The sequence below is a fragment of the Xiphophorus hellerii genome, chromosome 3, assembly GCF_003331165.1.
Source record: "Xiphophorus hellerii strain 12219 chromosome 3, Xiphophorus_hellerii-4.1, whole genome shotgun sequence".
NCBI lineage: Eukaryota > Metazoa > Chordata > Actinopteri > Cyprinodontiformes > Poeciliidae > Xiphophorus > Xiphophorus hellerii.
The window spans coordinates 21,901,238-21,925,789 of record NC_045674.1 but is presented as its reverse complement, the minus strand read 5'-3'; the positions used below and the strand labels follow the sequence as shown (position 1 = coordinate 21,925,789).

The 24,552-nt window shown below is 38.7% G+C and overlaps 1 protein-coding gene across 1 annotated transcript; it reads right to left on the bottom strand.

Moving 5' to 3' along the window:
• Positions 1 to 4,279: 4,279 nt before the first annotated feature.
• Positions 4,280 to 8,698, bottom strand: sox4b (SRY-box transcription factor 4b). The gene has a single exon (XM_032558560.1). The coding sequence runs from the start codon at positions 8,095 to 8,097 to the stop codon at positions 6,832 to 6,834; it is 1,266 nt and encodes a 421-aa protein (XP_032414451.1). The 5' UTR covers positions 8,098 to 8,698; the 3' UTR covers positions 4,280 to 6,831.
• Positions 8,699 to 24,552: the final 15,854 nt, after the last annotated feature.

Below are 24,552 nucleotides of genomic sequence, written 5' to 3'. Positions count from 1 at the left end.
TTCTTTTGTTCATGGGTGGTAGGCTGGTATGGGTTGGCATGAGTCTGGGCTGGGTACCATGAAATGCTAAGTTGTGAAGCAAAATTTTATCCCATTTGTCAGAAATACTGGTTTCAATCAAAGGTCATGAGTCTTCCAACAAGACAATGCTTCAAAAACAAAAGCTAAAAATATTATTTGGCCTTTATAAGTTGTTTTCTGAAAGATGTGGTCTATGGTGCAGATCTCTGCTGTAAGATCTGCAGCATAGAAAGAAGATAAAACATGGATTGGGATTAAGTGGCCTTTAAAATTTGACACAGTCAGTTCAATAAAGTAATTAGTAAGCAAAACTTCCTGCTCTAGCTGAAGAAATCTTACAGAAACTGACAGAAATCACTAATCTGTGGTGAAAGGGCTTAACAAGAAAACATGAAGTGAATGATACCATCTTTCATACTGAGGACAACTTAGATGTCACTATTAATTTTTAATGATAACTTTATTTGTATCTTCAGCATAATTATTATTATTATTATTATTATTATTATTATTATTATTATTATTGTTGTTGATGATGTTGTTGCTACTTATTTTTAATTAATTTTCACTTATTTTGATTTTTAATGAAATGGCAAGACATAGTTTAGACTTCAATGTTTCTGAAAAATCACTAGTGATAATCACTTGATAATCAATTTATTATCAAGCTCAGAAAACAAAATATGTAAATGAAAGTCCACAGATATGCTAGTAAAATTTTAAAAAAGAAGAGAAAAGAAAAACTTAGAGGCAGGGATTCCAATCATACTTTGACATTGATTACATAATCATCCAATCATTTGTTGTGCTTGATTTAGTTCATCCAATCAGGTGTGGTCCTTGAGAAATTCTAAAGTTTCTACAGATGTTCTTCATCTGCAAGACTTACCTGCTTGTTCAGGCCTGATTTACTGAAACCATATGGGAGAATGTGCTTTGACCAGATAAAACCAAACTTCACCTTCTAGACTTTTCATGATTTGTTTGCCTGGCCACTGACTTTCTGTGCAATTCTGCCAGTTTCTCATCTCCCTTCAGTGCTCCGTCTGGGATTTGTCCCATTGAGCTCAATTTCTCAGGATACATTTCATCCTGGCCAATCAGCGAACAGAAGGTGGAGTTGTGAAAGACAACATCAACTTTCTGCACTGGTTTTGTCAGCCGATGTTTGTAGTTTGGCAATGACAGCAGAGGAACTGAACAAAATCTGTGTTGACCCAGGAATGCTGATCCGAGAGTCTGCATCGGTGTTTACTTAAGAGTTCACTTTAAGGTCAGAATGTGGTTTATTTATTTGTAGAGGTTCTGAACCCAACTTATTTCAGTATCACTTAAACCATCTACACATTGACTAATTACAAAGTTACAGTAAAAGTGAAAATAAAAATAAGTCAGCCATTACAGCTTCAAAATGCATATGCAAATATGTAGTGGTGTACCAGTAGTGGCTGTTTTTCATTTTAAAAACAACACCAGCAGGGAAATAAATGTTGCGAAAGCCGGAAGAAGTTACAGCTATGTATCTGATTTCCCAGTTGTAAACCTTTTTTTTATTTTTTTCCACTGGCTGTTATAATTCCATAACAGCCAGAAAGAAATAATGCTGGCATTCAAAGACACATGATACATTCACAAGTACAGACACTGTATATGCATAGATATCAACACCCATTCACAAACAAGTGTTTGGTTATGAACTTCAGCCTCTTCATAGGCTTTAAAAGCAGACATATATCAGCTTGCCTGGTATTTGTGATGTTCCTCTTTGTGTTAATGTGAGTCTGTAAAACCATCTAGACAGAACCAGTCAGGTGGAGACTTGCAAACTAGCGACAGCAGCCCTCTCCACCTGTTTTGCAGAACTGCATTGATTTGCCAGACACACAGACTAACACTAAGTAAATATGTTTATTTATATTTAGTTTTTATTTTTACAGACAAAAAAAAATGCAAAGTGAAGACTCCTTATAAGGTAATACATACCTAGGATACATAATACATAATGTCCAACTACAAACATATTGGAATTCAGGGTAAACCAGAGAATAAGAGAGTAAGGATAAGAGCCCCCCTCCCCCTCTGTGTTAACCTAAGAATTCGGAAATTTGCTAAACTACACCAAAAAAGCTGATTATCTTTTACTACAAGCTATATCAGTTATTCATATATAGATGAAGTGCAAAAAGCCAGTAGAACAAAACAGATTAATATTAAATGGGGTGTGGATATGAGCAAGACTCATTCATGTACCAAAGATAATCTGTGATACAGTTAAAGAATAAAATTTAAAAAGCTGTTCAATGTGTTTCTGAATGAAAAGTAGAATAGAATGGAATGGAACATGGACATGAGCTTTAATTTACTAATTTTGGACATGAGGGTCAAATACAAAAAAAATGTTTTATTGTGGGTTTTTTTTACTATTCTTTTTATGGCACCATTTTCAGCCTCTACACATTCCAACCAATAGAGTGTCCTCTGCTTAAGTATATTTAAAAGTCCGCAAAGGTTGCCTTGACTTAATGCATTTTTCTGCTGATCCAAACTGCTGCCTCTACTACAAAATCTCCAGCACTTTTTTTTACTTTCTACATGTATTGTAGTTCTTAAAAATATATATTTTCAGCAGGTCAAAAAAAAAATCAACCAGGAAAAGGTTGATTTGTGAATCTCTATGCAGTAAATAATAGGAGTACCTTTTTCCTCAGCCCACATGCTTTGCTCTTAAAACCCACCGTTAGAAAGGAGTAGATAGACATACCGTGCCATGCATGTCATGCAGTGCTCATACATGTTCACACACTAACACACATCCAACAGACAGACAGGCATGCTTGTCAGCGATGCTGGAGGGCCCTTGGCGGACTGCTGCTGCCCATCCCCCCTTGTAAGGCCCTGTCTGGGAGAGGGGGAAGGGGAATCAGAACTGTCTGGACCCCAGCACAGCAAGCAGCAGTGACATAAAATAGAATTTATTCTACTGAGGCAATTAGAAATAATCCTGATCTAATTTGCTGCATGGTATATTTATAAAGGTGGATTCTTGTCTTTCAGCCAATATGTTTAAGCAGCCATTTTTAATAATGGCTCTCAATTTTCCTTCAGTATGTTGAACATTTAAATGCTGCATGCTTCTTCAAACGATCTGGCAGTGTTTGATTACACACTACTTCACACCATGAGAAAATCTAATATATTAAGCACTTAATGCAGTCATGTGGTGCTGGGGAGGAAACAACAAACATATTCTGCTTACAACATGTGACACCAGCCTATTTTCTGCTTTCACACAGGAGCATGATAGTTTCCAGCTACTCTGTTCACAATTTGCAACGCCTTGAGCTGCAAATCAATTTTTCATGTGCAGAGACTTCTGTCTTTGATATCGCACACAAAAAAAATGTGCCACACGCTTTAAAGGACCAGATAGTATTTAAGAGATTTTGTAAAATCCTTAAAATCCTTGGTCCATGTAGTGCGGTGACGTAATCATCGGCATTGGGATGCAGGTCTCAGATCAGCGTGCCCCCAAATGTATAACACAGTTAATCCTTTCAATGAAATATGTGCAAATTTATGCCACATTTAGTTAAATTTGTTTGTTTGTGTTTTTCCCTTTTGCTTAAGATCTGATTCAGCTTTCTAAATGCTTATTAATCCAGATGTTTGTCAAAAGTAAAAACACCTGCCTGTGGGGAGGCAGCTTAAATGTATTGATTCTGTGTGAAATTGGTGCCTTTGTAAAGTTTTATCCCACAAATCTTTCATTACTTGTCATAAATCTAAAGTATCTACTGAACTTGTTTTTTGTATTATTTTTCTTTTACACACTCCAGTCAGTTTGCTTCCCTTTAAAAGTGTCTGTATGTGTGACATTTGTTCAGGAACATATCCCAAAAACAAACTGAAGTGGCTTTCTCAAAGCAGTTTTCCATCACTGCTTGATCATTTCTTATTGGTTGCTTAAAGCACTTAAGCCTAATCCACACACTGAGGCTCACTATCAGCTGCCTTTGTTTACCCAACAAAATTAAAAAGATAGAACAACTGCTAAAAAAGAAATCTGGCGCAATGAAAAGATGTTTACATTTTACTCTCTATTTCTTGGATCTTTGCAAAGCAACGTCATAATGCTAAAAAATGCATGAAACTAAATTTTGGCACTTATCCTGATGATCCTTATGTGTTTGCCTTTGCAGTTTCACCACGTTGTGCTGCAACTGCCAAAAACACCGAATGCAATAAAAGAGCTCAGGAGTTTCAGTTCCAGCTGATATTTATTTCCTTCCTTGAAAAAGTTCTGTACACAAGTTTGTATCAACAATCTGACAGGCAGTGAATGGACAAAATTTAGCTGGCATGAGTCAACCTACCCCCTTTTTAATCAGAAAAAAGAGGTGGCTTCTTTGTTTATGGCATGATTAAAGACAATAAATGATAATTCTACACAGCATATTGCACAGGATGGATGAAAAATAAAGTTAATATATTTAAAAATGCTTTCATATATTTATATATATATAAAACAAAAAAAAAACAGTCTGAACTGACCACCTTAAATGTAAGTAAGGATGTGTAAAAGATAGCAGTTCTAAACAGTGCCTGTCCTCGATAGCAACAACGTACATAAACACACAATCTTTTTGCTTTATGGTACAGTCAAATATACAAAGATCAAGTTCATTGTTTTTTTTTCCTCTTTTTTTCGTCTCCGTTCTTTTTTCTGAAAAAACACAACAGCTAATAATAACCTGAATCTGAAATACAAATGCTATTCACCATGCCATAAAGATACTAAAACAATTATTAGCTAGTAGTTAGCCGACAAGTAGAAAAGATTATATATTCAAATACAATGAGAAACGCAGTACAAGAAAGTGTTGCGCAACTCAGGTCAGAAATTTGAATATGCTTGATGTTGTCATCTTTGTTTGTTTGTGATATGGACAGCCCGCCCCAAACCACTGGCCGAATGGCAAGATGTGACATCAGTGAGTGAAAACATCAAGAAACAAAGTCAAATTTAAAGCTACAATCTTCAAGACGTTGGACGCAAAAAATATGATTTAAAAAAAAAAAAAAAAAAAGCAAGAAAGCAAGTGACTGCTTTTTAGGATAGTGCTGCTGTTTAAACCACATGGTCCCACAGGAAGAGCCTCTTAAAAAAGACTCGTGCTCCTGTGTCTTTAAAAAAATGAGCCTGCAGTCTGGCACTGTAAACGTTGGAAAAGGGGGCTGAGACTGGTGCTGCTTTCAAGTGCTGTCGGAAAAATTGCAATTATGTCCTAATCACCTTCCCGTCTGTGCTGCAGATGTTTAAGGGTTTGACATCAAAGAGGACTTAAAGAGTGTTTCTGAATTTTTTTGTGAAAGACAAATAAGGCCTACCTACATGATTTCTACTAACTCACCTTTTCTGTCAAAAAAGTGGAAGTGTGTCTTTAAATTTGAAAGAATAAGTCCAACAACAGGCACCGCAAGGATACAAAACGGACAGCTCTACTGTTTGATCTAATCTAAAGTAACTGAGCCCGAAGTAACAAGCTTACCATAAGCACTTGAAGGCAGCATGAAAAAAACCAGCCTGTTGAGGGCATTAAAAAACAAGGAAATCCAATACAGCTGTATTAGTTAGGCTACACATACCCCCGTGTTCAATATAGATTTGTACAAAAATACACTGAGAAAATAATCAAACTGTTTCTTCTCTTTTAAGTGTCCAAAAAAGTGTGTACATTTAAATATAAAAAGGAAATCAAAAAGGTTGTGTGTTCTTAAAACTCTAGCCCTTCGCCTGAGAAGGAAATGTGACAGACACAGACATACTGACAGGATCATGTATAAAAGAACTAGCAAAACAAAAGATGCTTGGCCCAGTATATAAATACAGCATCCCCATATAAAAATGGCATCTGAATACATGTACAAAACAAAAACAAAATAGAAATCGATGATGATTTCTCTATAGCTATGTTCTGGAAAATAACATTATAGAATTTTGGTCCTGGTAGAGGGAAAGAAAATGTAGCAATACAGTTAAGCACAGACTTGAAGTTGTGTTTGTGTCCTGAAGTGAGCTGGTGATTATTTCAAAGTCCTTTTTTTTCTCTCCGTAAAAAAAGTAGAACCGAAGTGAGCGCCACCTAGATCCTTTTAAATAACCCTAATACTAGTTTACAAACTGCTCAAACAGTCGCACAGAAAATCTCAGCACAAGATATAGGAACAAAGTAGGCTATCATGCTAAACACGTCTTTTTTTGTTTCTTGAGAAAATAACTTTTAAAAAACATCAACCCACCTCGGTTTCATTTTTTAAAAAAAGCCTCTTGGTGATACAGTAAAAAAAAAAAAATGTCGCACGGCAGTCCTAGTCTGTACCTTTTTTGTTTGCTTGTTTTGTTTTTTCTTTAGTGGGGAAGTTCACTTGGCGATTGGTTAAAAAGTTGTGAAAATGTCCCTTTTTTCTCTCAAAAATTCATTAACGACATTGATTAAGTGTACGGCGGACCGCATAACGTGCAAATCAATCACAGTTAAGTTACTCAGTTTAAAAACAGTCCTGCACTGAGCTGTCAGGAAACTCTGTCTGTCTTTTTTTTTTTTTTTTTTTTTGTCTCCTCTTGTTTGGACGGCTCCCCTCCGACTCCCTCAGTCCAGGCATCCGAAGAAAAGTCCCGAAAAAAGCAAGTTATTCGCTTTAGAGTTAAGCTTTCCAAGGATTTGCAGGGACGGGGTTTGCAGTAGTGAAACCCACTGGTAAGCAAGAGCTCCTCTGTTTCTGTTTGCGTCTGCGAGTTTTAGCACTCAGTCAGTATGTGAACACCAGGTTGGAGATGGTGGACTCCAGCCAGTCTCCCGATATCATCTCGCTGACTTCGGGCGTACAGTAGTCGGGGAACTCGAAGTGGGAACCCCCGCAGACGGACTCGCCGTTCACGTCCCAGTCCCTGTCCAGGACCGAGGAGCCGAAGCTCCCCAGCGACATGCTGTCGAAGCTCGGACTCGGGTTGACGTCCAGCAAGTCGTCCTCGAACTCCTCGTCCTCCGAGGAAGACGAGGAGGAAGAGACGGAGGAGTGCGACCCAGAGGGAGTAGGCGAAGAAGCCCGCCGAGTGTTGCTGTACGTGTGGCCGCTGCGGCGCTCCGAAGCTCCGCCGAAGCTGCTGCTGCTGCTGCTGCTACTGCTTGGGGAGTCGGCGCCTTCCTCTCTGCCGCTAGCCGCGTCCTCGTAGAGACTGAGCGGGTCGCTAGAGTCCGCCGAGCTGCTGAGCGTAGGGCTAGCCGGCACCACCACGGAGGACGTGGGGCTGACGCTCAGACTGGCCGCGCCGCTCCCGAAAACGTATACTCTCTTGGGCTTCTTGGCATCGGGTATCTGCTTGGCAGCCGAGGAGACAGATTTGGACTTGTAGAGAGAGTTGTGGTGGTGCTCTGACTGGTGCTCAGAGGCAAACAGCGAAGCTTTGGTGCTACTGCTGCTCCCGAAAAGTGATTTTTGGGGTTTGTTGTTGCTGCTGCTGCTGCTGGGTGATTTCGATCCGTTCTTCCTCGCAGATGAGGACGTCTTAGTGCTGGTGTTGTTTGAGCTGCCGGTAACTTTTTCTCCTCTATCGCTGCTGCTGCCAGCCTTAGACGCGCTCGACTTTACCTTCTTCCTCGGTCGGTACTTGTAGTCGGGATAGTCCGCCATGTGCTTAAGCCGAAGCCGCTCTGCCTCTCTGATAAAGGGGATCTTGTCGCTGTCTCTCAGCAGCTTCCAGCGCTTCCCCAGCCGCTTAGAGATCTCTGCGTTGTGCATGTCCGGGGACTGCTCCATGATCTTCCTCCTCTCTATCTGCGACCACACCATGAATGCGTTCATGGGTCTCTTGATGTGGCCGCTGGGAGTTTTGCACCACGCCGGGTTCTCCCCGAGCTTGTCGCCGGCGGTGGAGGAGGCTGCGGAGCCCGCCGGGGAGAGAGGCGAGGCGGCCGGGTCCAGATCCATGCTTGCCCCGGAGTCGGAGCCTGAGTCCCCGGTAAAAAAGGACAGCGCCTCGGCGGTGCTCTCTGTGTGGCTCATTTTCTGCACCATGCTGTCCGATTAAAGTAAGAGCGGGATGCTTGCTCTTTCTCCCCCCTCTCTCCTGGGTTCCTCTGGTTCACTTTAAAGCAAGCTCAGCTCTTTTCTCCCACTCTGACAGTTTGTGCTGAGTGCAAACAGTGCAAGCAGTTATTCACTCCTGAGATGCGCAGGATACTCGAAAACACAGTCCAGAGTTGCCTAAAAAGGCTACATGCATAAAAAAAGGTTTAATTTCCAGGTGCTGTTGGTGTTAAAACAGTTCGTCTCTGTTTTGGAGCGTATAATCGGTGTTGGAATACAAAAAAAAAAAAAGAAAAAAAATCAACACAGCCCTGTGATCACTGAACACAATCTACACTGCTGCAGGAGCAGAGTGCCCACACATGCGCTCAGGCACTTACAAAGGGCCCCCAAGTATACAATGTGTAAAAGTAAGTGCTTTTTCTCTGCATCTACTCCAAGAATCAAAAGCCGTGCATGCTGTGGTAGGGGAAAGAAGAAGGAAAAAAAATAGAAGCTAGAGCAACTCACACTCCCCTGCCTCCCATCTGCAAAGACTAACAGTCGCTGTTTCAAGCACCCCTTCAGACTGCTGCCCCCCTTGCCTGCATTTATTCCTCTCTCATACAACGGCGATAAAAATCCACCAATCAGAGTGCCCCTACGCTGTCGCTACGCTGCTTGGGGCCAGGCCACGCCCCCTCTCGCACCTGATTGGCGCGCAAAGGATTCTAATAATAATCAGCGCGTGCAATGAGAAGCCTCGTGTCTGACCTCATTCCAGAATACAACAAGAAACTTGATTTTTTTTTTTTTTTTAAAGAGACACGGGCTAATGTTATGAACCCCCCTTTTCCACTACCCTATGACAGCCCATGTGTCTATCATTAACATATAGGTTTTGCTATATGGGAAGTCAATTATAGTTGTGCTGAACACACAGCCAGAGACAGAGTTAAAGAAATACTGCTGCTCTGTTTGTCTCAGTATGATTGTGAATGGGGAGGACATGTAATAACGAATAAACGCAAAAGGCAACCAATGCAGCTGATATAAAATATGTATCACTTGATAGTAAACACCATTTTACACCTACAGTGTTATTATTAAAACCACTGTTTGTTGACTATTAAATAGAGTTGTTATTGCCAACTGCAGGTGCCCATAAGGGATCCACATGCTGCTAAACATTTCAGTTGAGCGTCTCTTGCTCATTGGCACACAAACAGGCAAATGTCTCTTCAGAATCGTTGGGCTGGTGTTAAAGAAGTCTGCAAACCTAGGTGCCTGGGGGTTTGTAGCCCTCCCTTTCTCTCTCTCTCTCTCTCTCCTTACGAGGCGGGACTGGGCGGTGTTTTGTCACATAACCAGCCCCTTTCTAGCACACCACACCAGACCAGACAGACAGAAAAAAGAAAAGGGCAGAGGAGGAACGAGCAACAAGCCCGCTGCGAGAGCGCACAACATCCGCACAGCCCGAAACTGCAAGAGAAGTTCATTTTCCCGTGAAGAGACAAAAACAACAGCAGGTGTGGGAAGGCGCTCGTAACTTGCATAAGAAATTGGGCACATGTTACCACACAGTTGAGTTTCAAAGTTGAGTGTAAAATTTAAAATACTGTACCTCATTTTCACCTTAAAACAATTTCAAGATTGTAACTCTGCAACGTTTTAGGGGAGTTTCACAGGTTTCTTTTACCTGTTCTTACTAGCAATTTCTACTTTGCTCTGTTTGGAAGGAATAACATGCAATGAAGGGGAAAAAAAATCAACAGAAGTCCTTAAAAATGCATTGTTTCGTTGATACAATCATAGCTATAATATTTTTTATTTATTTTTTTAGAAAATGTTGCTCTCCAAGGGGAAAAGAAATGGGAAAGGATTGCAATCAATGCATAGCTGGAATACCGCTAGATGGCGTCGCAGAGCCAGAAAGCACTTTACCAGGCATGGCTGTGCTGGAGAGAAGTTTAGTGAGGGTAAAAAAGAGATCAAGTCAGAGCAACGAGAACGGTTAGCAGGGGTAAGTTACATAATGTCCCTGTACGATAGAGCGCCATCCAAGCAAGACTGCTGGGCAAGGAAGGTGGTTACTTGCTCCAAGGTAAGGTTGAGGTATAATAAGTGAAATTAACTTGAAAAGTACAGCAGTTTGGTCTTGGTGAAATCAGCTTGGATTGTAATCAGACAGCGCTTTAATGATTTCTGCAGACAAACCCTCACGTATATCTCTGAACTATCACCAAACTAGAAATAAAGACAAAAAGTGGTACAGTTTACAAAAAAAGAACAGAGACCAAGAGAGACGGTGAGATGTTCTGTCTGTTAGTAAAAGGAAAGCCACAGCTGATTTGAACCCCAACTGGGAAGTCAGTAAGAAAAAATAACAATATACTGGATGCATTTCACTGGATGCAATTATGTTCAATATGGCCTCATATCTGCAGTGCATCCAAGGAAAACGACGGGTAATTGGGCTCCAATTTGTGTGTTCATGGAGCAGAACTGCAATGGAAATAAGAACGTTAACTCACAATCTTGCACTGCTGTGCAATGCCAATTTAATAAGGAAATGCAGGAAAACATTTTACATAAGTGAGTCCTATAGAAGTGGAGGGGCTGACGAAGGAGTCCTTTAAATAAAAGTTTCCATCGAACTACGAGGAAAAAAAGTACAGTTCAGTGGAAATGTGTCCTGGTAAAGTAACTCAATAATGTCCCCAATCTTAAGGGGAATTGTTTTTTTGCGTTTTGCTCTATGATAATTGTATTATTTAATAGCCTACATGTAACAGATAACTCTGACAAAGTCAGACTGACAAAGTCATTTAGTAGAAATCTAGTTCAGTTAGTTCTGCATCTCACAACTTAGATCTGTCAAGATATAGTATTATAAGATTTAATTTACAGCAAAACCTGTTATTAGTCACAAAGAATATGGAGGCAGGATGCAGTTTTCTGTGTGAAATGCATACTGAGAGCAGAACATGTGAAGCACTTCCAGTTTTAACTAATAGAAAAGTAAGGTAGGGTAAAATAAAAAATAAAATAGTGCCAGCTTTAAACCAAAACATCTTTTTGATTTTGTTACCACTCATTTCATATCAGGCAGTCACTCTGAAAGTTAACCTTTGAAGGTTTTTAATAGGTATTGCAAAAACTTGCATTTTAAAGACTGTACAATTGCATTTTGGTCTTTGCTGTTTGCAGAGAAGTCATCAGCTTTAGCCCTTAATTTTATACAGTGCATTCCTAAAGTCAAACTTCAACTTATTTTATTGCCATTTAACATGAAACACCAAAACAATCTGGTTCATATTAGTGAAGTTGAAGGAAAATTTTGCATTGTTTTTACAATAAATAAATAAATAAATAAAAAAATTCAAATGTGGCATGCATTTGAACTTTTACTTATTTGTAAAACCTCCATAAACCGCAGTTAGAGCTGCATGTCTTTTGGGTTATGTCTCCACTGGCTTTTTGCATCTTGAAATGTACAATTTTGCTAATTCTTTGTTGCAAAATAAGTTCAGGCTCAGAAAAACAATGAAGCGCACTCCTTGATTATTGACTTTGACATTCTTTTACATATTTGCTGTGTCCCCTACATGACCAACTATCGGTTGTCTTTTCAACAGAGGAGTAGACCTCTACAGCTTCTCCAGAGGTAAAATAGGCCTCTTGGCTGCTTCCCTGATTAATACTCTCTTATCTATGACTCTAAGTTTAGAGTGTTTAGTAACTTTGTCATTAGTAACTTTGTCATGGTGCCATTCTCTTTCCTTTTTCAGGTGATGGATTACACAGGACTTAGTAAGATGTTTAAAGCTTGGAACTCCATGTTTAAAACACTCCACTTGACAGCTGGCCTTTTTAATCTTGTTCTATTCTATTCTATTCTATTTTATTCTATTCTATTCTATTCTATTCTATTCTATTCTATTCCAAATAAATAGGACCTTTCACCTACTTTTGGCTTCACAGTTCACTTGAATACACACCTCTGTCTCTTGGCAGACTTCTCTGTTTCTTTTGCTTTCTCTGTAGCCCTCCCTCCCCTCATCCCTTTCTGTTTTTCAGTGTACACATTAGAATGCGTAACCCACACATACACACACGCCTAGATACGCAAATACACACACACACCCACCCCTACACACCGACACACACATACACACCCACAAGCTGAAAGGATAAGCAGAGCATTCAAACTTTCCCCTCTCTTTCTCCGTCTCATTCTTTTACCGCCATTGTTTCCGCGAGGTACAGCTGCCACGCGAGTTGGAGTGGGTCGCGTGCCAACCCTAATCTCAACAGGTGTTCTTTTTGTGCCCCTTCCACCCCCCACTATCCACCCCCTTTTGCTCCTCCTACCAACCTCAAACTTTTTTTTCGTCTGCGTTTGTTCTTTATCTTGCACTTTCTCGCAACTTCCCTGAACATTTTCCTTCTCCTGCTCTTAAATTCAAGATACACTCTAAGCTAAACTCTCGTGATTGTAAAATCAAGTCACCAGTAATAAAGAAGTGAAAGAAGACATGAAATCTGAGATGCACATAGTTGAAGATTATTTTGAAACATCTGTAGAATAAATGAATATAAAATGATCATATAGGTATTTGTTAAGTCTGTAAAAAATGTTTTACACGCTCACTTCTGTTTCACATTTTGTGCCTTCGTCTTCCGTCAGGCAGCTGCTCTCCTCACTTCTATGGAAAGTCAAACTTCTTGTATTTGTAAACTGAGCAGTGCATTCTCAAAGTATGTGAAAGTATAGCTAGATATCTCTTACTTTGTTGGGGAACTTACATGAAGTTTTCCTATAGGCTGAAGTGCAACAGGAAGTCTTTCTACCTCTCTAATTTGTATGTGTACTCCCTCCTCTGCTTCTGCTCTCTCAGCCCTCTCCCCCCCTCAGCTCTCTGCTCAGCTTAGATCAGTTTGCTTTATTGGCATGAATGCTAGATGAGGAATGCTGCCAAATCTCCCCCATCTCCCTTTTCTTTCCTCTCCCCCCTTCTCTCTCCACAGATAAATCCGATCTGAGGTCATCTGTTATTCAGAACAGTGACACCATATGGTCTGCCACCCACTCGAAGTACATCTAGTTGGTTTCATGAAAACTTAAAATCTTCCCATATTTAAATATTAATGGAGGTGTGTATTGACCAGCTGTCACAAACACTGCTTAGAGTTTAGCCGGCCCGCACTTTGAATCTTTAGCAGTGGTACGTTCATTACTAACATGCTGATCTTTCATAACACAGCGAGGCGAGTATGTTGGAAGAAGTTGTAAAAACAAAGGGTTAAATCCTGACATAAGTAAACTATCCAGTTGGCTGCGAGAACAAAACAGCGATTTTAAATAAGGTGCATGAACATTGACTAACAGCAAACAGGCTCGACAAAAGCCAGCAGTCATACAAACAATTAAGATTCTACCCAATCATTTGCTAATCCCAGCCAAAGCTTGACCTTTATAGCAATTAAAATGCAATGCTTAAGGCCAGAATCTTTGTTAAAGAAAAAAAAAAAACAGTGGAGGTGCTATGAATACAGACAAGGGACTGTTGGGAATAGACTGCCTTTGAATTGTGAATTAAAGGAGTGAGAAACATTTCAGTTGTTTGTGAACCTTTTTTAATGCAAATTTTTGAATTAATTTGAAAAATGTTACCACCTTTAATACCCTTGATTATTTCCAAGTCATTAATAGGCAAGCTTCTGTATCTGTTGTAGAATCCTAAGAAAAGTCCTAACTAGTGCATGTGCACAATCATGTGGAAATCTGGATGCTTCCACTGAAATAGTTTAATGCTCTCTAAAAGCGAAGGTAAATTGTGGATTGTATATGTTAATGAGTAAACATGCCAGTCAAAGACTAGCGGTAAAGAGCAATCTTCCTCCTCAGTGTGGGGGACCAGTTGCTGGGGACTTTAGATCAAGGAACCCCCTTCCATTAAAGTATGATTCTATTCTCTTTCCTATTAATATTTTGTTTTGTTATTAAAAAGCACTGTATTTCATTGTCCTTGTTGAGCTGAACATTCATATATATGTTGGTAACTATTCTGGCTGAGAGTGAAATGAGTTTAGAAAGGGATCAGTTTTGAACAGGCGCTTAGGGCAGCCTTGGGTCCTAAGTTTCTGTGTTGAAGAACATAAGCTCAGTAGAACATAGCACCTATAGTGTGAAGCACGTCGGATTTATGAATGTTGTTTGTATTTTCAGGTAAGCCGAAGTAGTGAAAAAGTTACCAAAAGGCATTGTATGTTTGTAACATGTTTCGTAAGACAAAATGTACGTTGCTGTATTAATAACGGAGATATAATTATCTCAGTTGAGACAACTAAGCTAAGTTTCTGTGTTGAAGAATGTAAGCTCAGTAGAACGGAGCAGCCATAGTGTGACGCACGTCGGATTTATGAATGTTGTTTGTATTTTCAGAAAAAAAGGAAAGTGAAGAAAATTTACAACCACCGCATGTCTCGACATCACTTTTGTTCGAGTGTGCAACATCAGACAGAAATAAAAAGGGCTTAATAAGTGAAATGAAAAAGTCTAAGACTTTTATCAAAGCTGAATGTTGGTGCAAAGTATGAAAAGATAACTTATTGAAATAGGGCAAGTTCTTTGCACTAACCTCAAACTGTATTTTATTGGGATTTCAACGTTGCACACAACCAAGAGATTACATTTTGGTCTCATCTGACCAGAGCACATTTGACTACATAAAGTACCAATAAAGACTTTTGCAGGATGCAGTAGCAGTTCTATATGGCTCAGATACAACACAATTGCATTTAGGTCATTTAACACTCTCACACATATTCCCTTGATTTGATCTGATAAGCTCAACCAAACCTGAACTGGACAAGAGTAAATGAAAAGACATTGGGCCAACAGTTCATTGTATCCCTCCATCACAATGGATACAATGAAGTTCTTTGATTTATTATATTTCTACTATCAACAACACTAGTGTTGCTTTTACAACCCTGTAACAGACAGATGGCTAGTTACTGTATATATGAAATGTATTTATTCACTGATATTTAGAAAAGGTTGTTTGAACAGGTGTTTTTTTTTACATGTACACACACACACAAACACACAGACAAAAACACACATCTGAGTGCAAATATACACACACCTTCAGCAGCTAAGTGTTATCTTATCCAGAAAGAGCAGCTGCAAAGTATGACCCCAACTTAGCTGTTAATGATTTGTGATGTGTAACTCGGAGCGTGCATGTGTCTCTGGGTGTATATGTATCTAATTTACCACCTCCGTCTCTCCTTTCCCTAACTGACAGGAGCCGATTACTAAAGATCCAGCTCTGATTTGTGAAGTTCAGCAGGTTGAGTTTGAACATCTGTCACATTTCAAGGTTGTCTCTGTCAGAGAAAGCAAACACGGGCAGGGAGAAACTACCAGGGCAGTGATTAAGCAAAATACACACACACAAATGCACACATATTAAGCAAATTTGTTACAACAGTCTGGTATATGTATAACATTACATATGTTTCTTAGTCATTATGTAATGTTCTCATGTTTCCCCATACAGTCTGGTTGAATTAGGCAATGGGAAATATTTAACAATAGATTTTCAGCAACAGTGACTCTGTTCATCGTACCAAGTTTAATGTGTTTAGTTAATTAGTTTTCATTTACTCTAACTCCATGATGCACATGTTGCATAGCAACAATGCTTTCTTTAGAAGCATGTAAAATTAAGATGTGATCAGCAAATATGCCTTGGAAAAAAAACATAAAAACAATGCTTTGCAGCAGAATATTTTTAGATACTTAGTGCTACAGATATACAGGTGTACAGCTGTGTGTTTTAGCATTTCTTACTTTGTAAGGGTCATGTTTTGTTGAAAAAGGACCCACCTCCTCTTATGGAGTTCAAAGCCTGGGCACTATAAGCAGAAGTGGTTTTGGGCCTAAGGGTTAGATTTAGGACTAAGGTATGAATTGAGTTTAGGTTAGTATTAGTGTTTGGCATGTAATGGCAATGGTATGGTTTAGGGTAATGGTCAGGGCTAGGCTATAGAAATGAGTGAAAGGTGAATGTAAGTCAATACAAAGTCCTTGCAGTGTGCGTGTGTTTGTGTGTCTATCAAAGGTGACCAGCTATCCTTGAGCTTTCACAGAAAGCGGGTATCAGGGAGACATGGTGTCACCCCCAACCCTACTTGTGCAATGCCGGCGTGTGGGTGTGTGTGTGTGGGAAGACACCTCTCTCGAGATCCCTGCTAACCTGCCCGAGGCTGACTGCACAGATGACATGCCAGGAAAGGTCCCTTGAGTGAACCTCAGGTGATGTGGTAGTAGCGTGTGTGTGTGTGCTTCACATCTCTGGAGATTAACTACTGCTTTTAGGCTTTAGATGACAAATGCACACATACTCATGCATGAGCACATAGTCACCATTCTAGAGTTTTGTTCTCTCTGCACATTGACTGTAAAATCAATGAATTTTAGACTTAAAGAAAAAACAAGGAGGAGGACATGGAGAAGTTATATATAAAACAAAAAAACAATCGCAATTATCCTGTGGTGCACAAGTGACCTTTCCAGAGTATATCATGCCTCTCACCTGATGACTACAAGAGACAGGTACATGCCTCTCCTAATAATAAATAATCCTTTAAAAAGCACATTAGTCAGTGTTGTTCTGTTTTACATAAAAATTGCACAGTCATTGTTGGTTATACCTTGAAAATATATCCCTATTTCAAAAAGCAACTTGTTTAATTTAATCGGTTTGGGGTTGTAACTTCAGATGAGTTTTTCATCAGTTTCATGTAGACACAAACTTGAAAATCTGATGCAAATTTTCCACATTATATCCTACAGATACATAAATCATATTTTTCCTGGCATTGTTTTCTCAAAAAAGTTGCATTATTCTGAAAAACATAAGGTTGCAACACAACATGTTTTTGGCCCATGTGTGTGTTTTATGGAAAGTAGAACCAGAAAATCAATAAACATTAAGCTCTTAATAAGTTGTAAGATGCAATTTAAAATGCTGATGAGCTTGAGATACCTTAGTTGTCAACTTATCAGTCCAATCCTCTCACTTTAATTTAATTAAACTGTGATTTAATTGTGAAGATGCAGGGATGTTAGTGAATTAACTTTGTAATATTATCTCATCATTCATTGTGATGGGTTCAACTCAACCATCATGAGTTTAGTCTGTTCAGTCTGTTTATGAGTCTGATCATTAAAGCTAATCTTATTAACTTTGTCACTTTCTTTCAACATGTATTCGTGTTAAAAAAAAAAGTAAACTGGTTACATTTAGCAAGATATTAACTGTAAAAAAACAACCTGTGACTCGCTCTTGATCCAGTATCTGAATTTTTTTACTACTAAGTTTGTATGATGGTTTGAAAAAAACACCTATTTTTTAAAATGAAAAACCTATAAATGACCTTATGTATCATTAAATACACTCATACCATGTGTCCTTGTATTTTCTTTTTCACATCAGAAAGTCCAGTTTGGCTTTCTGTAGCTATGGTAAATATAATGTCAATGATCTGGGTTCCATCATATTAGAAGCATATAGGATGTAATCCATCCTCTGGCAAAGTGACAAAGTGTTTTCTCACCAATTACTGACTGCCATTTCCCTCTTCACACCTGGCAGTGGGAGGATGTGCTTGACAATCTGTATGAGCACATGTGTGTCTGTCAGATTGAGAGGAAAGAAAGGGGGGGAAAAGTAGAGGAAAAATTGGCATCGAAATCCCTGTAGACAGAGTAAGTCAGAAAGATGGTCTCATTTGCGTTTACATTTTTTTGGCTGTGATTGGATTTTTTTAATAAACCCATGTCACAAATTTTCATCATAAATTACCATGTTGTTTTAAGGTAATATTCATTTAAGTTAGATGAAATTAGGCTTTTGTTTTGTTGTTTGCTAAAATTATTCAATATTTATTTAAAAATAGATTTTTAAAACTGATTTTAAAACGGTCAATTAACTGTTTTAAAATAAATTTAAAACAAACAACATTTTGGTTCACCAAATCAAATCTGATTAGTAAATTCAGCATAATAATTATGTAATTCCAAAGTCTCTTCATGCAAAATGTAACCGAACATGTCAAGCTGTCACAATATGGGTGATGCATCCCATAACACACAGCAGAGAAACAGAAGTTGTTTTTGAATCTGAGTGTTTTTGAGTAACACCCACTAGTGCAGTTTTTATAAATGATTTAAGCATCTTCTGTCATTGTAGTATTAGTGTGAACATGTTGCAACCTAATAAACTAAGCCTTTCAATCACAAATCTATCATCAAGTCTCAAAAACCTCAATTGAAAATTAAATGAAATCGATTCAGCTGATATTGCCCTTACTGTAGCATCATCGTCAGACAATTAAAAATCTTAGAATTTATTCTAATACACAAGCTTGGAGGCTAAAACAGAGGAAACTGACGCCTGGTTTTCTCCTACTGGCCAAAAGGTGCTGAAGAAGAAAATAAGCTTTTATTTTTCTTCACGTGCGTGGGTTGAAAATCTGTCAAAGCAACTGTGAGATGGAACAAGAAGAAGCTGTTTTTCTGGTAGTCAGACCTCAGCAGACAATGCTCTCTTACTCATGTCTGATCTTTCTGACAAGCGCAATGGCACATAGCACATCCTCCCATTTTCACTTTCACTCAGTGAGGATTCAGACTATTAACGACACCTGTCAGTGTTTTAGCCTTTAGGATGTTGGGACTGTTTAACATTGTTACACAGCGTCCCCTCATGTTTCAAAGAATTCAATGGTTTTGCTTTGAATTTAGGTGCTGTTTTTCCTTTGCTTTGCAAGAACCAAAGAGAAAAGTTTGGTTTCGCTGCTTGTTGTCTGTGATCAAGGCTGTGTACAATAACGATGTCCTGATCTGATCCAAGGAATCAGGTTCTTGATCAAGGCATTTTTAAATGATTGGTATCTCTTTTGAAACACAGCTTCCAACTCCTGTTGTTCTACAGTCTACAGCCTGTAATTATGTCTGCTGTACTTCCATCAAGAACCAGTTTTCAACAACCATGGCTTATTTTCTCAAGCACCATTTGCAAAATGGTATTATAGTTTGTGCACATTACCTTGTTGATTAAATCTAGATTTCCAGCTTTGAATCCAGGCCATTCTTCATCCTTTGTTGTTATATCCAAGTGAGAGAGAAGCTGCAATGGCTTCTTACTGTCTGTGTGAGGTTGCTTAGGACACATACTAATTTTAATGTAGCAGCAGGAGAAGAACCTTTTTCAGTAAGTTCTGTCTACATTACAGGTATCTGCTTTACAGATAACTGCAAGTAAAAAATGTCTCAAGCAAATTTATGAAAAACTCATCAATTCAGAACAGGATCATGCTAATGTTGCCTTACCACTACAGGAAGGTACTTATTTACTCATTGGATTATTTGACTATGACTCTATATCACCAGATACCTTCAAACTTTCTTCTTTTTTTTGCTTAACACACATATAGGAAGCCTGTAGTAACTAGAAAAACGTGAATACATAAATTCCACCTGTTGGATATCAGCAGGAATAATCAATGTTTTATAATATATCCCAAAACCCCTCAAGCAGTGCCAGAACACATTCAAACAGAGCCAGTAAAAACCTGCCCAGACCGTTACCTTCCTGTGCAATTAAAAAAAGGAATTGTTACCTCTTGCACAGTCTGGGCTTTCTCCCCATGAATTGACTTGTATGTAGATTTTTGTTTGACCAATCAGCAAACAGAAGGTGAGGTTGTGACCGATGACGTCCATTGTTTGCATTGTTTTAGAATTGTAGTCTGCCTGTAGTTTTAACAATGGCAAGCGTTGAACTCACACAATACACGTCACGGGCAGACGTTGGCAACTGGGTAAAATTTAAAACCTCAACACAGTCCACGCCTTTAGGAAGCTATCGGTTCTCAACAGCCGAGACCTTCTGTATGTAGCAAATAGCATAAGACAAGGGGCTGGTTTTTACCATCTTGCTAAAAACTCTGAACATTATGTTTTCTTGAAGAAAGTAGGGCGGTGCCAGAATAGTGTTCCTGTTTGAATTTACTTGCACTGTTTACCTTTGGTTTCTCTCTGTTTAGGATTAGGTTTGTTTGGTTTGCTTGGTTATATCAAGGTAAAAATGTGCTTGGCTCTAAATGACAATGATTTTCAATGTTTAACTAGTGGTTGAAACGTAACATTGAAGGCTGCCTTATGCATCATTTTTGACACAAGGGGTTAGCAATCCCTTTGACTCATCAAACTGGTGATGATGTAAGAAAAAGGAGAAATTATTGTATTTTTGTGTTGGCAGTATGAGATTTGAGTGCAAAATGCAGAGTTGTAACTGAAGCCTTTGGTGATTCCCTGTACTTTTGTAAGAACAGACTGTATGTGCTTCTGGATCCGTTTTGTCCTCCCTGAGGCACTCTTTGAAATTGGTACTGACATATTTAAACAAAAGTAAATAACAAAAACAGACACGTTAGTGGACATTTAGTATGTTTGCAAAACCCTCACCACCACGATACTATTAAACCGTGCAGAAATGTAAAAGGATGTACCCTAAATTACTAAATTAGAATCTGATTTAGTTATCAAGTATGTAAAATACACAAATAATTTGCCTTCTGGGGACGGCATCTTGTGTAGAAGAAAAGTAAAGAAATAGTTTTGTATTTGTAGATTTATTGACATTGCACCAAATAAAAACATCAAGACAAAGAAGTCTAAATAAGCCAAGTCCCATAAAGTGCATATCATTTGAGAAAAGGGAATGGAAAAGATTAGACAGCAATATGTATGCATACAAAAATAGCCTAGGAGAATATTGAATTCTATTACAAAAAAAAGCAACAGTTCATAAAAAACTGGCAATCAACTGGGGCCAATTATCACATATTAGGCTGATGTGTGAGCCAGAGGAAGATGTCACTACCCTTCTTTGAAAGGACTAGGGAACAAAATAGCAGGAGAGGAAGGAGCTGCAGCTGAGAGAAACAACATCAGGCTTCGTCTCTGTGCCAGGACTGACTTCATCCACTTTTTTCCCTCTCTCTCTGTCTCCATGCGGGACGCTTCAGACTGACGATCACAGTAATTCTTATTTCACAGAAAGCAGAGCATTATGACAGTGTTCCCAAAGAGAGCTTAAAGTTATCCAAACTCTTACCTAACTTTATAAAGTGTTTTGTAAAACATGAGAAATGCTGTAGGTTTGTTGCAAAGAAAGGATATCTGGTTTTCTTGTTTGTTCTCTGATGTTTCAAAGGTGTTTTATATGCTTTTATGCACATAAAACTTATCTGCATAATTGTCTTAAATTGTTATTATTCTATTGGGTTGCAACACATTAATTGCATTGAGTATGATTATCCAGCATACTTATGGACACACTGCAAAAAATGGGTTCATAAAAAAAATACAAATACCACATTATGATATCCATATATGTCACGAAAATAGGTTTCAAGGATCCAACAATGGTTGGCATACAAAGTCATTTTTGATGGTTATAATAATATCAACCTTGACATATCAGAACTCACTTGGGCATTTCCATGAACTTCTTTGAATATATGTACTTAACCACTGTAAGTACATATGCTTACAATGTATCTTTCTAGAATTAGAAAGATATGTTGGAATAAAAGGGCTCAGGTCAAATGTCTATTCGATTTCAACTATTTCCTTAAAAAGTTATACTTAGCCAATTTTCCAATGCTCGCAGTTGTGATAGCTTTTTAGGCAAGTTAACTTATAAGGAATATGACACCTGACTAAACCCGGATAATTCTGAAAATCCTCCTGCTGGTTTATGTTATGCATTGTCGAAATAAAACCATATCTAATAGTAATATCCATCCATCCATCCATCTTCTTACACCCTTGTCCCTAGTGGGGTCGGGAGGTGCTGGCGCCTATCTCCAGCTAACGTTCCAGGCGAGAGGTGGGGTCACCCTGGACAGGTCGCCAGTCTTTTGCAGTCTGATAGTAATATGTTATAGAAAATGATTTGAAACCACCAGTCACAACATGTTAAAGGTTTTTTTTAATTATTATTTTCACAAGAAGCGCCATAATATGTTTTAAAGCAATTTTGTTTTTATACCAACCCATAGAAGGTTACTTCATAGAGAACTTTAAGCATCCACAGTACCAGGGTTCTGTACACAGAATAAATGAAGCAGCAGTCACAACATACAAAAATAAACCAATAATAAAATTATTCTCAGCTAATTTAAACAGTCTACAGTTCTGTATTAAAATAAGAAAACAATCATGCAATCAGTCAGTTATATTTCTGGGTACACTTGTGTAAACATACAGATCAACAAGCAGTGTTGTATGAATATAATATAATTACATAGTTTGTGCCAGAAATGAAATGCCTTGCATCAAAAAGAAGTACCTTTTCTCACTTGAAAATGACATTCAAAATAAGTATTAAATGGAGATGAACCAATCAGATTTTACCTGGCTGACACAAATTTCTAGTTTCTTTAAGGTCTGATCTCCCCATTCTGACTTTTAAAGACATTTTTTGAGGACTATAACACAATAAAGATAAAATAAAGGTGTCACAGATTCTTTGATAAAGGTAAGTCATTTTTAATTCAACTTTTGAAGTCTAAAGTTGAATTAAACTTTGAAATTAAACTTTAAGAACCTGGAGAAATTCTTTATGTGTCTCAAATTAGTTAAATCCATTAGTATAGAATCTAGTTCGTCAAACTAAAGTGACAGTAAGTAATTATTTTCATTTTCAGTTTCAAGCATCCATTGTCCTGAGGTGAGTGGAGCATCTGCACACTAGAATGAGATTCAGTAATGCTAATAATGCCTCAGTGCATCTGTTACAGTGATGGATATTTGTGGTCTGAGTGCTAAAGATGGTAGTAGAACCAGTTATATGATTCAACCAAAGTCATAACAGTGCATATTGTCTTAGTTGGATTTATTGATAATATTGTGAGTTCTTAATAATTATCCATTTCATGATTAGGAATCTAAACATTTTTGTCATGTTTGAGCTCTACTGTACCATAGTATCTTAAATGTGTTCAGTTAAGGTACTGTGGTACTTTAATTTGTACCACAATACAATAATGGTAAAATTTGTTAATTGCTATGTCTGACTGAATGATGGAAAAATATCTTGTGTTTGATGTTTTTGGTAGATGTTTAGTAGTTTCTGAGGGGTCAACAAATCCACTCGTGCAAACTTCTACAACCACCTTTTCGCTGTATGATGGCCTCAGATGTATAATCCATGCCCTGCAAAGCTACATCCAGTCAGCCAACAAGCCAGAAACACTTTCTGCCAGTCTGCCACCACAGAGTTAGCAACAGTCTGCGTTTCGCCTCCCTCTCTTCTCCAAGCCAGTCGCTCTGCACTGCGGCAGGCAGGGGAAACAGACTCACACACATTTCTGCTTCGCTCCTATGTTTCTGGAAGGAAACAGACAAGGACAGTGATGCTGGCCAGCACAGCATTTTGTGGAGAACAACCTCTCGGAGTCTTTATTTCATTTTTATTTTTTTTGTCATTGTGATGAAAGTTGTTTTAAAGATCTTTGGAGTATCGTCATCATGAAAGGAATATGCATCACTCAAGTGGCATGCCAAAAAAACGACACAAACACCCAAAGTGGGAGGACAGAAAAGAAAAACTTGGACCTGTGTGGTGGATTTTGGAAGCAAACGGACACAAAGCGTTCCAGTGGTCTTTTTCGGATGGGGTGAGAAGACATGAGGAATGCCAGTGTTTTCTCTGTTGAAAACCCTCCGTCAGTGGATGACCCTTCAGCTCTGGACATGTTCAGCCTCTACCTGAATGTTGTGACTGATAAAAAACAACAGAAATCTCTTGTGCTTCCTCTCAGGATAAAGACGCACCCGGGCCTTGTAATCGTGCAGCTCCTTCTCTCTCCAGATGCGATATAAATTATATCCAGAACAGCAGTGTCCAGTCAGGTGAGCCATCCAGCAACACGCGCCCAGTCTGGAGAATCTGCGTCCCCAGCGAAGGAGGAGAGGCACAGAATGAATGACTGAATGGTGAAAGAAGGAGAGACACAGGAGAGAAGCTTCCAGACGGGGTGACCTACATTAACCGCTGTCTGGAGAAAGAGCAAGAGGGAGAGGGAAGAGGAGCTGGAGACTGGGAGAGAGCGAGAGAGAGAGAGACAGAGCTAAAGTTGAGTGAGGAAATAAAATAGCAAACGAGGAAAGAATACAACAGCAAAAACAGAAGAAAACTTATCTTAAAATTCTGTTTATTTCCCAGTTTTCCATATGGACTTTGGATGTTTCTAACTCACCCTCATACTTTATTTCTTTTTCTGCTTGATGTTTGCTGCTATTTGTATCTTTTATTGAACATCTGACTGGAATGTGAAGGCGATAAACTGTCTTGATGTAACACCCACCCTCAC

Excerpts from the sequence above, each read along its gene's own strand:
- sox4b (XM_032558560.1), bottom strand. The coding sequence starts at position 8,097 with ATGGTGCAGAAAATGAGCCACACAGAGAGCACCGCCGAGGCGCTGTCC.